This window comes from Apteryx rowi, unplaced genomic scaffold (genome assembly GCF_003343035.1).
Source record: "Apteryx rowi isolate R43461 unplaced genomic scaffold, aptRow1 scaffold_8, whole genome shotgun sequence".
NCBI classification, from domain to species: Eukaryota; Metazoa; Chordata; class Aves; order Apterygiformes; family Apterygidae; genus Apteryx; species Apteryx rowi.
Window position 1 is genome coordinate 732,961 of NW_020451093.1, and position 16,711 is coordinate 749,671.

Below are 16,711 nucleotides of genomic sequence, written 5' to 3' on the forward strand. Positions count from 1 at the left end.
ATGAAGTGATTTTGCAGCTCAGAAGCCATTTATTCACTATAGTTGAAGATTTGAGCCAGCACTTGTATTTGAGAAATCAATAAGTGTAGAAGTCGAACTAGCAATGATTCATGCTCAGGGTAAAACCTGTCAAAATTGAGAGATGCGCAAAATACTCTTTTAGTCCGTATTCTTCTGGGAGCAAGAAAGTCGATTTTTTTTCCTTGGGAGGATGGAGCAAAGAATTTTTAAAATCAGATAGGGATACCTGTTTGACTATYGCTGCTTGCGGTGAACTTTGGTAGACCTTAATCAAGCCAAATTAGTAGCTTGAAGAGCTTGAAAGCTTTAACATCGTAGAGTAACAGACAAACATATGATGCTGCACTGCGGTACCTAATCACAGAACATGTAGAATGCAGCTCGGTCATAACACTTCGTGTTTAATTTTTAAAACATACGCATATTTGCAATAGAGATGAATTCAAGTGGGGAGTCACCCGGTAACTTTTCTCCCCCAAAAATGGGAACGTGGCTGCACGTGTCTGTATGGTAGTCAGCGAGGAGAAAGCGCTATAATGTACACCCATACGCAACAGCCCTCGAGGCATCTCCCTGGTCTGCTTCAAAGACAGTGATACTACAAACCATCCGGTGTTATCTGCTCTGCCTAAATTTAGCTTAGTGTGATGAACTGGTCCATAACGTATATACGACCTCAAAGGCACACAAAACGTTGAAGGTCGCTGCCTGCTCAGCAAGAACAGCAGCACCCTACCACTCTGGCATTCAGGCACCACTAAAGGCAGAAGGCAAAAGGGAATAATGTTATTTTATGTGGTAAACGTGCAAAAATTCACAGTGGGAAAATTTACTGCATATACAATCATTTAATACAGTCTCCAAATGAGGACTCCTAGTAGTACTTGCCCTGTTATTTATTCAGCCTGTCCTTGATTTTTTTTAARTTTTTATTTATTTATTTATTAATATAACCTTATTTCTCTCTTCCTCAGCAAGGCTGAATAGAGTTGCTCTCACAGATATCTATTTGGTAAAAACATCAGTAGTACCTCATCTTCCAGGAAATACATAATTACAACGTAATTGTAAAATTAGGTTTATATAGCATGCTCTTTCTAGTAAGATCATTAGTATGTACAACATCGTAGCAGGAGATAAGTGGAATCTAAAAAAAAAAAAACCCACCCCTCAAACACCGCTTTTTTGTGTATGGGCTGCGATGGACAAACTCTTCACTTACAATGGGTGTTTATCGATGCCCAGAAGAGAAACGGGGAGGATGGGACAGGGTTGGCAGCTCCACCTCAGCAGCTACGACACACATTGTATAAAATAACTTGTTCACAGATGACAGGAGCTGAAGGGAGTGAAACCGTGCAGCGTTGCCCATTTATACAGCATTAGCCCCCAGGGACTCCAGCGGCCGCGGAGCATCACGCGCCACAGCAACGCGACCACCAGAAGATCACAGCAGCATTCTGACCAGGTTTGTACATTGCTGTATCTCATGAACCCAGCCGGACACTACCCAAGTACTCCTGAAATAGCAGTACTCAGGCCTGGGACAAATGGGAGTATTACTGAAAACAAACATTTTCTGTCAATGAACATCTGGTTTGGAAAGCTGGATGTCCTGGAGTTCATGTTTTCCTGAACAACAGCAAAGCRCAAGGTTCTTCTTCTGTGACCAACAAGTTAAAATCGTGAATTCTCATTTTTCAACTCTGATGATTCTGAATGGGAAAAAAGAGCCATCTTATGCTCAGATCAGAATTGGTTTTGTTTTCTTACAGAACCCGAGGCTGAACTGCACTCCTCCAAGTAGAAACGCAACAGGACCCTGATAAGTTATTTGAATGACAGCAAAGTCTTGCCTCATGTGGTTTCCTACGAAAAGGAGAGTCTGATCTATTTTTTTAACTGTTACACAAGGCTGAACCTGCGTGTACGAATACACGTCAGCTGATGAAATCAAATGCTTTTTGGAATAAAATAAAAAACCCTGCATCTCCAATGACATTATTTATCCTTTGTTCAGACAACAAAAACAGGTAGGTGAACACGTCTGCACCAATGCATGACGTGACAACTTACATACTAGATCCAAAAAAATCAACGGAAGTATCCAAACAGCAGCAGAGTTTCCCCGCTTTTTTAATTCAGAGTTTTGTAAAGAAGCAGCGGTGACAGTTCGCCCCTGTTCTGCAGGGCGTCAGGGACGGAGCACAGTCCCATTGCCCCACCACCAAAAAAGCCAAGCCGGGTTCATTTACAGTTTAAATAATGCAAAAGATCTGCAGATACTCAAGGTACAGGTATAACTCTGCTACTTCTAATGAGTAGTAAGCTGTCTAACGAACTGAACGCAAGTACTTCCAGGACTGCAATTCAGTGTGGATGAAATGAGAGAAGGCTGCATATCAGCCAAACACAAAACAGAGAGAAATGCCCATGATACGCTCGCCATATAAAAATGTTCCCTCATTTTCTCAAATTCCATGTTTCCCCTCCTTCTGTTTAGCAGGACCTGCGGTTATTACATTTTGCCATGTAATTCAGATGCAGCCCTGGATATAATACATATTTGTATGAATATTCCAGTGGGAGAATTCATGACAGCACATACTGCGACCAAATTAATTTTGCTAGACTTTCTACAAGGCATGTCATCTCCTAAGGCAAAGCTTTGTCTTCTTAAACCTGTAAAATAACATGTGCATCTGTGGAGCCATTTCAAATATGTAGTGATAGATAAGCACTATGCCAAGATTACTTACAGCCCAGCACTTCTGATGTAAAAAAAAATTCTGATCCATCTACACGAAACTTCAACCCAAAGTAGAAGAATAGCCTTTAAAAGGGGTAAATTTGAGTTGCCCTCTTCCATGGGTCGCTTAATAGCTGACCTTTTAAAAACTTACTGCTGCTGTAATCTAGTAAAGGAATAAAATATATCACAAAAATACTTACAAGAAATAACTTAGAATTTTGGGAGTGAATCTAACTTAAAATTCCCCACTTGATTGTTTCTCACTGCCCTAAAGTTGATAAAAACTGGTCTTTTCATGTTCTTGAAATAAAGATGAATGGGAAAAGTCATGTCTGGATCAGACTTAAGATCTCCTAAATTCAGGACCATGAACCTGCATGATTTTCTTCTGGACTCATTTCAAAGTTAACAAATGAGTAAATAAAGGATCACACTGAAGAGCAGCAAAAATAGACATGCAAAACAGGTTTATCTGAAGAATCACACATTTCTGGAGAAAAAGTTAACACTGAATCTCATAATGGATCTTTACTTCATATACAGTGCTGCATAAAATGAGTTTTGCGGATCAGCGCTGGGGTAAGAAGCCTTTTTTATTATTTTGTACGGAGAGATCTTGTTGAGCAGATTTGTACTGTTTCTAAGTGTTAACAGACACGTTTCACTTCTTCACTGTTGTGTTACCAACCAGAACAGTACTCCAGAAAGTGCTCTTTAAGGTCAGATTTTCATCAGCACCGTCTAAACCACCTTGTTCAAAACACCTGTGCATGTTTTGATATTCCACTTTAATGCTGAACAGTCTCTTGATTAAAAATAAGAAATAATGCAAGGCCATTTCTTTGTCCTTTCTTTTTTTGCAGGAAAAATATCCAATAATTAATTTCACTGATCAAAAAGATTCCTGACAACTGAACTTTTAGTTTCTACATAATTGGTAGGAAGACAATCTCCTAATGCAGAACAGATGAACATAATTTAAGACTGCATTGAATTTCCCCCCCCTCATGGATTCTTTTAAACTGCAGACAAACTCCTGGAGAGCCTTTCAGTACAGTCGAGTAAGCCGCTATCGGAGGCGATCTCCAAGAGCTTGATGAGTGTGGCTCCTCTCGCCGTTCACTCGCACTTTGGGGCGGACTGTGGTCACTATTCCCTATCATTAGCCTCTAAAAATAGATATCAGAGCAGCAAAGCGATGACAGGCATCAACGCACAGCAGACAAGCGGCTTCGTTCTCTTGGGGTTTCTTTACTTCACATATCGCTTTGGACTCTCATCTTTTCTTTGATACATTAAGCTACAAATACTCAGAAACACTGCTGAAATATTTTTTTATCCACCACTCATTGACGAATTCCAAAAATGTCAAGATCCGTAACTCAGCTTTCCTCCTGCCTTTCTGAAGAGGCTTATTCTTCACCCCAATCATACCCACAAGGATTATTAAAAGTTATTTTCACAACGCTAAAGCTAAATACATTGTTCTGTTAAAATCCTCTAGCCAGAAGAAATTATGGTTTGAAGTCCTAATTCAGGAAAACATTTGCGATTTTTGATGGCATAAACATACATTCTGTTGCATGCTTATGCTTCTGGACTAGAGACGACCTTTAACCTGCCTTTTTACATTAGTATATTTTTATCTATTTTGTATTAGTATATATATAGTATATTTCTGAACAAAGAGGTAAAAACACACACATAATGCAGCTTGTATTGAAAGAGGAAGATCACGCATTACTAATGGTAAAAAGAGGAAAGCAGGGAAGATTCCTGTAAGTTGGTATTCCAAAGGGATCTGAAAGAAGGAAGAAAGGGCAGTTGGTAGGACAAAACTGGAATCACAAGCAAGGGATTACTATGTCAAGGAAAAAAAAAAAGGAGGGGGGTGCAAAGAAAAAGAGAAATAGCTCTTATTTAGTTTTTCACATGTTCTTCTGTGCCATACCATGTTTTGGCAAGAACACACGGAGAACATGCTTGTAATGCCTGAGCAAAAAGCCTCCTGATATCCTTTCTCTAATCAAAACTATAAATCACTTTTTGGCACTTGTGAACACCACCGCCTGCAGAGCAAGAAAAAATTTAAACGGCGTTTTACCATAGCCCTTACTAAAGGCAATAGCGAAACAGCCTTCCCTCTGCAAATCCCAGCTCTGCCTCTCGGAGCATCACGTCCTCTGCTCACACCTGGACGAACTGCGGAGCAAAAGCAATATCCAAACGGTGCCGTTGCAAAGCTGCATACGATGCCCATAGCAGTTTCCCTGCTGCCGCATTCGCGCCGTCCCGGGAGCAGCCGGACGGCGGCACGTTCAGCAGGAGCGGCGGCTGCTCGGTTCCCAAAGCAGCTCCTGCTTATCGATTCGTTGCCTTGCAAAAATGAGCGGCTTTCAGTGATGCTCATCAAATTAGGGTGAGTGACAGTCAGGGAAGTCAGAACAGCACAAAATTGATCCAGGCAAGTTCTGGTAAAGTCAAAAACTCAGGGGGGGGGAAAAAAAAAAAAAAAAAATCAATGAAAGTGTTTCAGAAGTGTGGAGCACTGCAGCAAGTAATACCCAGAAAGTACCTCTAAAATTGCTACAGCCTTCTCTCTCTATTGTGGGGGGGGGAAAAAAACAAAATAAACCACATGCCAGAGAGCCAGAGCGCTTACACCAGTAACACTGGCTACTTTCTGTAACTTGCTATAGTAAAGACGGAGGGATTCAGTGTCCAAAAATCAATTTACACTTTCAGTTCTTTAGCAAAGGAATTTTCTTCCACATGAAGTATATAGAGCTACACTAAAGCAGCTGCTATGCCACACAAAATGGTTTTGTTCCTTCTATTAAGCATGATTTAAATGATTCATTCAATTATTACTTTTGTATTCAAAGATGGCTTATTTTCATGCAGATTTATGTCCCGTTATGCATAGAGGACATTCTTAATTGTGCTGAAACAACTGCAAATTTAATTAAAGTTTGCCATTTCAAGCATAAAATAGATTAAAGAAAATGCTGACAACACTAAAATAAATATTCAACTATTTAATTTAACTCAACATTTATTTTTAATCCAAACATCAAAATAACCTTGTTTCCAATTAAAATTTCGTGACAAAATGTCTTGAAGAAACATTTGTCTCTATTTTTCTTCAATCTGTTCAGCTGAACCACACTAGCTTATTTATAAAACTGTTGATTAATAAATCTGTTCCAGCTGTATTACTGTATGTTACAAAGAACACAGATTAATATATGTAAACATCCATTATCATTTTTAAAACCTCCAAACCTTATTATTCCGCAAGAGCAGAAAACCAATCAAATATGTTACAGTGCAATAAAACACCTAAACCCACAACAAATAAGGGAAAATAAGGGACAAACATAGCTAGTAAAGTCCAGAGATCTATGCCAATTTACATCCGGAGGTGAGACCAACTAAATCTTTTATAAAAAGTTATTTGTGGTTCCTCACACTGGCTATTATTAAAACCTCCACATTTATCATCCGCTGCGTTGTAACTGAGGACAAAAGCAAAACCCGAGCTTGGTGAACGGCTATGTTCAAGCAGAGCGGTCTGCTGAAGACAAAAACTGGCCCGATCCTACCGAAACCAATTTGAAAATTTCTAATTTGTGGCATTTATATTTGATGGTTAAGAGCTGAGGGGAGGAGGAAGCTGGACAGGTGGATTTCCCCTTACACAGACCTAGGAAGTCAAGCTCNGGGGGGGGGGGGGAGACAAGCAAAGGCTCAAGAAGAATGAACTTTACTTAACCCTTCACAATATTAGGAAGTATCGGTTAGCAGCAAGAAAAGGGCGCTCCACGGCGCCGCGAGTCTGTGCCTGCAGGCCTTCTGAGCAAACGTCAAAGCACCTGGGCAGCCTAACAAGTATGTCAAGAATCGTAATTCGGAGGAGAAAAAAAAAAAAAAAAAAAAAAGGCTTTTTTACCACATATGTACCGTAATAATTTTTTCCAAGTCGTGAAAGAATTACATCATGCACATTTTTTTTCTTAGAGATTTTCACTTCTACCCTAAAGAACAGATTCTTACGGCACCACTCTATATCTAATGGCACTATTGTGACTTACATCAATTGAAGATCTAGCTGACAACATCCAGTTATTAAACAATATTAGCACCATCACTGTCACTTCTAGAGGATGCCGCGAGCGTAGCGTTTTTCTGGTTGACAGCTGTGAGCACAGCTGGAGCGCTCGCGAAGCGGCAGCGCAAGCCTCACCCAAAGGCAGCCAGTGCCGCCACCACAATCTGCTTGCCAAACCGTGTTTCTTCCTCATTCCAGTTTTTTCTTGTCTCTATAGCTGAGGCCAGGCCATGGCTAGCTGCAAGACGGACACGCTGCAAAGCTCACCCCTCTGAGGACCTAGCGGTAATCGGACTGTGCAGTCCGGTACCATGCGCACCGAGGCCACGAAACGAAGCTGGAAAGGTGGTTCTCCCGCGAGGTGATGTATTCAGCGTGGGTGGAGGGCTCCTGGCACGTCAGCAGCTCAGCCTTACTGAGGGGGAAGCATTTATCCCTCATCTTACCTCATTTAGATTCTCCGTGCAAGAAAGTGATAGATACTTTCCTCCCCCGCCCCCCATTTTTCTGGATCAGCTATATACGTAATCAATAAAAAAAATTCCAAGCAAACAATCCATCCAAAATAAAAACTGCAATATTTCAAACGAGGAAATTAAATCCCTATGAGAATTATTAAACTTTTTCACAGAATAAGAAACAATAAAGAATGGAAACAGCAAGGAGCAAGTATTTTGCAGCCAGGAATCAAACTGGAATCCTCCACAACAAAAACAGGGAATTGGCTGTTGTCATTAGCTGCATTGTTTCCTTTTTATCTGTCAATATATATTGTAAAAAGAGTTTGATTCAAAATCCACTGGAATCGGTAGAAAAAAAACCTAGTGATTTGGATCTAGCTCCAAATAAATGAATCGTTTCACACCAACACCTTTAGAATATTTCAGATTAGCCTTCAGCATATATTCCAGTTTGCAGATATTATCATTACAATTACAGGTATGCAGATCAAGACAAAAATGTTACCAGGAGGCCTGAAAGGCTCCTGTGCTGACCTGCAAGTACATATTTGAATTTCTAAGAAACTCAGCATACACACACAGCTATTGTATCATCAGTTACCAACAAGAAACATTAAGTAAACTACCATACTGTAGTATAACAAAAGTAATAGTATTAATCTTTTCCCATATCTGAACACTGATTTATGATATTAAACTAACTAATAGGTATTTTTAAAGTTTACAGTTCCAAATTTTTTTAAAAAAATATTAACTTAATATTCACTTAGTCTATCAGCCTAGAACTATTCTGTAATACTGTATTGTAATATTGTACACAGTGAAGTTCATAAAGGGAGTTCATAAAATCTTTGTCAGTTTTGTGTTCAAAGATTTATTATTTTAGAAAACTGTATTACAGTATCATTGATTGAAGCTCTTTTTGACAATATAATAACCTACAAAATCTCCGTTATCTCCATGCTATGAGAAACAACACCCGGGATTACCCAGTCCAAGAGACTTTCACACTACCAAGTTTCAGACTGCTCAAGTAAACGGTAACACTTGTGTGACTTGCATCAGCCTGGATTTTCATCCAGGATAGTTCATAAACGAGAGACGCAGCTGCTTAAGACAGGAAGGACCAGTGAAAGATAGGTGGGCACCTAATCCAGCCAGAGCAGTGCAGGAATTAGGGAAGCTCTGCTACGGAAGCGGCACGACGCTCGCATGGAGCCACGTCGATCGACACCCACCGGCACTGTTGCGCTATTTCCATACGCTACTAAACACCATAATTTCATCACAAAGTTTTGTCCAGAGAAATTAAGCATTTGAATCGAAGTATATTATGTGGAACCGCAGACAAAATACACACACCAGCAAGTGCTTCTGAGTTCGCATTAAGAGGCTCCGCAGACTGCAAGAAGAGTTGGCTTACCTGTTTAACATCATATGCAAGAAGAACAAATCTTAAGTCTGGTGAAACTGAGTATCTTGATGCTTTGAAGGTTACCTAAAATGAAATAACACCACAAGTGAGTTTACAATAGGGAAGGATCATTTTTTTCCAGATTTTCTTACCGTTAATTTAAGAACTTCCCATTCATAAGGTAGTTCTGATTAAGAACACCTATACAGCTTTTCCAGAAGAAGGACCAAAATAATTCTTAGTCTAATTTGCTGATATCAGTACAACCGCAACACATGAATCTGGCCTTACTTTAAAAATAAATTAAGAAGTCGATGAGTTTTTTTGTTGTGATTGCAAGCACTGTGCGCAAGGATAGCAACTATAACCAATGCACTTACAGAGCATGACGGAGGGCGCTTTGGTTGGTGTGTACTTCATGAATGATTATGAGGGAGATCCATCACTAAGTTAAGCTTAAAGATAACGTACAAGAAAAAGAATAGCTGTGCACTATGTCTCTATTGCTTTTCTTTTAAGGCCGCGTATATAAACATTTTGCAAGACAGCTTGCACTAAAGAAAATCTCTCTCTTTCTTATAAGTAAAACACTTAGTGGAAAGAAAAGTGAAACATAAGGTAGCATTATAAAACTAATATTGCTTTATATCTAGCTAAGACTACATAACACCCAACTGAATTCAGGGCTGTAATTTAATCAAGGGGTAATGTTGATGTTGGAAAGAATTTAATACATCTAATGTAAGAGGAAGATAAGAGCATGCTTCAAAGGGCATTAAAAGAAATAATTTTAAATTAATCTGGAGACATCTATTTACAGAATGAAAGGGAAAGGGAGAAGCAGGGAAAAATGTAGATAAGAATGGAAGAAGTAGGATGGGAAAACTAACAGAATCACAAAAGTACAAGATGAAAGAAAATAAGTGAATAGCTATGCAGAACTACAGTTATCCAGTATTCAAAGGCTTCCCCTGATTTTGCTTCTTATGCATTCTGTTCCATTCAGTCTAATCCCACTGCTAAACTAATGAATTCAATAGGGGCTTAAGGTACACAAACCAGAAGTTACAAGCCAATACATTCAGAGTAGCTAAGGAGTTATTCCTCCAAACAAAGAGGCTGATATTCTAACAACCTGAGAATGAACTATATTTTGACATACAGGCTAAACTCAGTTTCCTAGACAATATAATCAGAATCAAGTTAACTAAAGAAGTCAAAGGAAAAAAAAAGTTTTGACTGAAAACTGTCTTGTAAGAGCATGACACTATCCCAAGTTAGAAGAAAAATCTGCAGTCTTAAGTTAAAAACACAAAAGAAAAATGGATGGTTTCAGAATTTTTTTGTTTTTTTCTTACAAAGCATGTGGATTAGATTTCCGCTGTGTGCAAACCAGCTTTTGCAGGGTGACCACCTTTTGGCAGAGACCAACCATATGAACCACATTCCCTTTGCTTGGCAAATCAATGAAAACATTTTCAGAGATGGAATTCCTCTGCTTTCTGACAGTTTATTAATTATTATCCCCCTACCTCAGTTTTCAGCAACGTACAACCCAGGCAGCTTTCCAAATTCATTTTCAGGGAGTGAGGTACTTCCTATTTCCTGCATTTAGGAAGAATCTTCAGTCCCTGATTGTGCCACCACAAAAAATAATGATGCACTTAATGCAAAACACCTGAGTAGCTCAGCTGCAAAGTATTGGCAGCATTAGGCAACACCAGCAAGAGCTAGCCTCATATTCTGTATCCAAGGAGAGGCTTGTGGATTTGGGATTTAAAGTCATTTGAATCCTACTGAAGATAACCTTGTTCATTTAGTTTGCACTCACCTGCAAAATTTTGCCTGGTTCCAGCACTGTCTCAGACACATGGTGTAAGTGCAATGCCAGTAAGCTATAATCTCTTGATTGCAGGTAATGGTTTTGGCAAAATACTTTTCCTTTTGCTGGTATAATAGGATTATTCTTGCTAAGAGGACCATAAAGCTATTTCATACTTTCTAATGTTCCACTTAAGAAACAAGAGAATAAATATGAGACCAGTGGAAACCATGTGTTCATTGCCAAGGTTGACAGCTATGCTGATTTCTTTAAAACATCCTAAAACCATTATTAGCCTCTTTCTTGAGGCTGGGTTTATAATCAAGGCTGTAAGGAAATAAATGTTCAATTTAATTGAATTTCAAGGGGATTTAAGTAACTAAAATTTTCTTAGACTTTTTTTTGACACAAGCCAAGTTTTGGCATAAACCAATTGGAATAAATTCAGGAACCGTGTATTTGTATGCACAGAAGAAACTCTTCTAGATTAAAAACAGGAGGGGGAAAAAAAAATCACCCGACTCACTCCTCCTGCCTAACATGGAAAGTACGCTCAGAATCTGTGAGCTCAGTAAAACAAAAGACAGACAGATTTCTTTTTTTTCCCCCAAAAAACGCTTCTAAGGTGTTTCCTCAAGCAACAAATGCCTGACTGCATGCCTGAGGAGCGAAGATCAGCTGGTGATGGGCTTAAAATAAGGTTTCAGTCCACCTCACAGCAGGCTGGCTGTGTGCCACTGAAGCCTTTGGGAGACTGTACAGCTACTGATGAGTCTAATTTCCATATGAGATATTTCTCTTTGTTTAAACTGAAGACAAGGCAAAAATACACGATATTCACTGCAGGGATAAGATATATTTATTTATTGCAATGAAGTTCATGAAGGCTTTAACCTGCGGGATATGTTCTCTTCTCAGGAGAACTCATTTTGAAGTTTAAAAGAGAATGTTGGAAAAATATCATGTTGGAAACAGTGGGAATTAAAAAACCTCAAACGTCTTGTTACGAAAAACCTGGAAAATTCTTGCTTGTTCCCCTACTGTGTCTGCAACTTTTCAAGCTTCCTGCTTTGTCTGGGGCGGTTGAGCCTTCTTCAGGAACACAAACCTTAATGCTGCCCTTACAGCTATGACTCTAGGGTTTATCTTTTCTTGAGCTGTAAGAAATGTAGCTCTGGACAAATAAGCTCTGAAACAGGCAGAAATACAGCTCGCTAATTAGGCACAGTCCCTCGCTGCAGAAGCAGGCCTAGCTTCCCTCTGCATCGCTGCCCGTAATCCCGCCTGGTGCTGCCCTGTTGCTCCGTGTGTGCCCGTGTCCCCTTCAAGTGAACAAAGAGGACAGGCGGAAGGGAAGGAAGGAGATACAGAAACTTCCTTAGATCCCTCAATTTTGTCAGTTCTATCTGGCCACATCAACACTTCAAATCCCTCTGAAACCATCATTCTTATCCTTAAAGTAGTTGCGCTTCACACTTGCATAATTAAGAGCCAAAACGTGGCTTTTTAAATACTGGTGCACTGTCTTCCCTTCTTAATTCACAAATCTGTTGTCAGTTTTACCTGTATTGCTGAATTTGACATCACTTCACTTTTCCAGTCATAAAAGCAAGCTCCTAGATCTGATTTTGCATTTCTCACCCAAACAAAATCCCCACTGACTATATAATTAGATCTAACCACATTAAACACTGCATTTCTAGGTTCCTTTGAAAGGAAAAGCCTCATGGGCTAAGGGCTTCGGTTCTTTTCCTGACAGTGATCCATGACGTGAGGATCCACGGACAAGCAATGCCTGCCAGGTTCACTATGGCTAAAGACCACAAGTGTAGGAGCCACAGGGAGGCAAAATGAGACAGTGTTTTTGAACAACCTTTTGCCCTTTAGCTTTCTAGCTTCCTTCTCTTGTCCAGATTCCAGGTATTTTTTGCTAAACTCAGTTTTGCATGGAAAGAAAAAAAAGATGAGAATAGTTTGAAACAATGTGAGAGAAAGCAAAAGAATGAGATTCTGCAGCAAAGAAATATAAGGGGAAAAAAAAACAGCAGTCAGCTTTTTCTTCCACCTTTCCATAAAGATTATTAAAATGGATACCCAAGAAGTCGGATGAACAGTATTTTCTCAAGTTTGATTTCCAAGGTCAGTATTTTCCATGGATGAATCTTGTTATTTTGGATCTTGTGTGTTTTGCTGTCAACAGAAACACCTGTTGCGATTGTGCATATGAGAATTTGAGACAATATTACACTTAACATTGCCAAATGTTAAAGGCCAGAATAAGTACCGATGCAAATAAGACAGCCCAACAAGGTTCTGCCTCAGCCTTAACCTGATTTCCATTGCCAGTAAGGGCCCTGCAGCATCAGCTCCCCTTTATCTCTTCTGTTTTCTTACACCTGGGTCCTGATGCACTAGCTCAATATTTTCACCCACTAGAAAATGTTGGCTCTGTGACATGGGTGAATTTTCCCTGCCGTTACCTTTAAATCGGTGCCTGATTTGTAGTCTTTCAAAACTATAGCATAGAGCAGACAGATGGAAATGAACTGTGAGACAGCCTAGCCCACAGCTATCAGAATGCATCCTTATCCTGTCAAACATATTTTAGTGCTTTTTTATAGTTTCAGTGGGATAGTTTAAAGTAAAATAATAAATTACATTTCAAGCCGATTAACTAGAGGAAATTGTCACTTCTAAGGGGTTTACTTAACCTACTCGCTTGGTATTTTTCTCCTTTAGTTTTACCCCTCCTTCTAGTTCAGTTTCTTAACTTTTACTTTTCTTACGTACTTATATCTTCCAAACTCTTACTATTATCCTTCTCTAATTATTGTTTAACAGCTACTTTACACATATTTAGGCTTTTAGTACTTTTGTCATTCATCATGGATAAAATATTTCAAGACTTGAATCCGTTTCCAGACCGTCACTTTAAACCCGTTAGGAATTCTGTCACTCAGCTAACCGCACCGCTCTCTGCATCCCCCACCTACGCCTGTATCGGAACTGCAGCTAAACGGTACCGCCGAACGCCGGCGCTCACCGGCACGCACAGGTGTTCGGCTTATTCAGCCCGACCTAGCGGACAGGCGCCGGCCAACGGCAACGCGTAAGAGGAATCAGCTGGGACGGAATTACGCCGGCCGCAGAATGACTCGGTATTTGGTATTTAAGTTTCCTTGCGCGGTGCCGCCGGCTCCCGGGGGGATTTGTCTTCCGTCACCACGGGAAGGAGAATACGGACCCCCGGGAGGTCAGGAGCGAGGGCAGTTCGGCGCGCAAGAGCCGAGGGGCAAATCCTGCAGCAGTAGAAACACGGGACCTCCGAGAAGAGCRGCAGGTTGTAATCGGGAAAGGGCACGGTAACGAGCAGGCCGAGGAAGGCGGGTTTCCTAGGTTACCTGCCCTCCCGCGCCGTCGCCCCGGCCGCCCGCAGCCCTGAGTCCGCATCCAGAAACGCCGCAGCGCTCTGGGCTGTGACGCTCAACTCCGGCCCCAGGCTCCCTCCCCGGCGTAAAAGAAGTTACGGGCTCACAGCGCGATCCAAACTAACCCGCACACGACAGAGGGGGCGTCCTGGACCGGCAGCTCTGAGAAACACAGCCCAAAATCCCGCCAGCCCCCCTGCAGGTCCCCACGCGGCCCCACGACGCTGTCCACGCGCAGGAGCAGCGATGGTGGCATACAAGGCTCAGGCAGACCCGAGAATCTCCCTGGGGTCCGGCACCAGCGCTTTGCTGGTGGAAAATAACCCCTAACCAAGAAATCACAGGATTTTCTCCCTCCCGTTTGCCCTCTTCGGCAGAGTTAGCCCTAACTATTTTCCGCACCAAGGAACGGTTTCATCAGCRGTGTTAACTAGAGAGACCCCACACAGAAGGGCCCCTCCACTGCCTTCTGCACGTGGACATCTCCTCCGCTYGGACAGAAACCAGTGGCCACCACCAAGCCACCGTGACCGCGGCCCCTCCACCCGTCAGGCTGCGCCGCCTCTGCTCGCGCCGCTGGGCTGCAGCAATAAACCCTAACTCGTAAAAACCCCTCTGCCAAAAAGGTTCTCCTGAGGGGGTTATTCAACCTTTAGAGGAGCACGGGAGAGGAGATAATGTTACAATGTTCATAACAACCTATTTACAACATGTGCAGGTCATTAAAATGTCCAGTATTGCAACAATTACTAATATTTATGTGGCTATATAAGGTTGTTTAATGTATATACCATTATTCACCCTTTCATTAATCTCCTGTGCAAGGCTCTTGAAGTATAAGCATGTAAACTACTCTTGCAATTAAAGCCCCATTAATGAGCAGAGGAGGCATAATTGCACTAAGATGCCGCCACTGAGTTTCCTGTCGGAAGAGGAAGGGGGTGTGGTATGGAGCAAAAAAAAAAAAGCAAAACAAAAAAAATCAGGGAAAGAGAATTATCAGCAAGAAGGGCTGCTTATGAACAATGCTCTGTGCAACGGCAGAAAAAAATTCCCTGCCAAAAGCTCTGCTCAGACAAAAACTCTAATTCTCCGCTTTTGGCTGCGAGGCCTCCGTAGGGTTTTCACAGCTGGGCTGCCACAGCCTAATCATGATTCATGAGCCAGGACTGCTCCTGTTTGCCCACCCCCCTGACGCCATCCCCTAATTAGCAGGCGGCAAGAAGTAATCCTGCTCTCCCCACCCTCGTGTAAGAGACAGCCCACAGCAACGCGATGACGCAACGTGCTCCGCGGCATCTTCCAGGCCAGACCCTGGAAACGGGTCTGCCGCTCAACAGGATTTGTTTGCTGTGGACCAGGGCGACCCTTGCCCCGAGCCTGGAAYGAGAGCCTTCCTGGGAAGGCACGGAAATGCAGGGGGAGAGCAGGTCAGCAACTGCAGGCGTTTGGAAGAGGCCAAAGAACACGGCTGGCAGGAAGCTCTTATAAACACCTTCTTCTGGAATCTACATTCCCAAACTGAAACCAATTGTACCTGTATTGCCTGGCATTGCGTACAAATCGAAAGCCTCTCGTTCTGCGATGCTAAGTATATCCCATCATCTGGGATGGAAGGAAGGTTTAAGGAGCCACGCTAGATGCRTTTCTGACCTAGGATTTTGGATCAAGTGTTTGCTGGGGTGTATGCATGACATCTGTGAATTTTTCTATACATCTACCACAGAAGTGGTGGAATTGATGGTAACAAATAATAGCTTTTACCTTTTTCATAGCTATTGCTTTTTTTAGAGGAGGAAATCAAGGCAAAATCTCTAATAGCCTCTTTCAGAGGTTACAGTTTGGACAGTGTTACAACAGAACACACGGTCCCTATACGTGTTTTGTCTCATCTCTGGATTTCCTTTTTTATTTTGTTTTGGGCTTAAACCAAGCAGGGAAGCTGAGCTAGCAGGCTGATAAGGGTCCAGATGGACAGACCTCCAAACTTCTCTCCGGCATAGCCACATCGGGTGGCTGGGCTGTGCAGGAACTGAAACCTGCTTTTAGTCACTGCCTGTTTATCTAGTAAGTGATTAGCAAAAGGCATAAAAAAAAAACTTTTTAAATACTAAAATTACTTATACAAATTTGCTCTAACATTAATTTATTTTGGAACTGTGGCGTGTAATAAAGCATTGCTCCATGCCGAATAGCTGGTTGGCATGTCACTGCCGATCATGGTGACAGGCACCTCGGCTGTGAGAGAGAACATACTGTAATCGCGTATCAAGGCAGCGTCACGAACATCAGGATGCCACACAGTGATTAATGTCTAGGGTTTTTTTGGCTCCATTCGATAAGGAAGTCGCCCAGCCTCCAGCTGTTAACATTTCTGTGCCTCTGGCTTAGAATATTAACTATTTATTAGGCAGCTTAAACAGGATGCACTACACGAATAAATTTGGAGGACAGGTATAGCTTAGAAACATGACGTTAAACCATGACCTCCAGAGATGCTAACAGATCTTCCTGGTGCTTTAAAAGCTACTGTTTTCTCTTTTATCTTTGTATTTTGTTATCCATTAGATTGCTTTGCTAATAGCTTAATTATATAAAGGCTAGATTGTTTTACTAATAGGGTGTTTACAGAAAAGGATTCCATTTGAAGAGGACAAATGGCTTAATTAGACTGAAGTGCAACAATTTCTTCCACTGTCTGA

General features: G+C 41.4%; 1 protein-coding gene across 3 annotated transcripts in view; it reads right to left on the reverse strand.

Annotated features, from left to right (window-relative positions):
• DPP10 (dipeptidyl peptidase like 10) overlaps positions 1–16,711 on the reverse strand; it is a 227,879-nt gene that overhangs the window by 132,085 nt on the left and 79,083 nt on the right. For all 3 annotated transcript variants that reach the window (XM_026089010.1, XM_026089009.1, XM_026089011.1), the window contains one exon: positions 8,769–8,843. In XM_026089010.1, the coding sequence (XP_025944795.1) occupies positions 8,769–8,843 (75 nt within the window). The remainder of the gene's footprint in view (positions 1–8,768; positions 8,844–16,711) is intronic.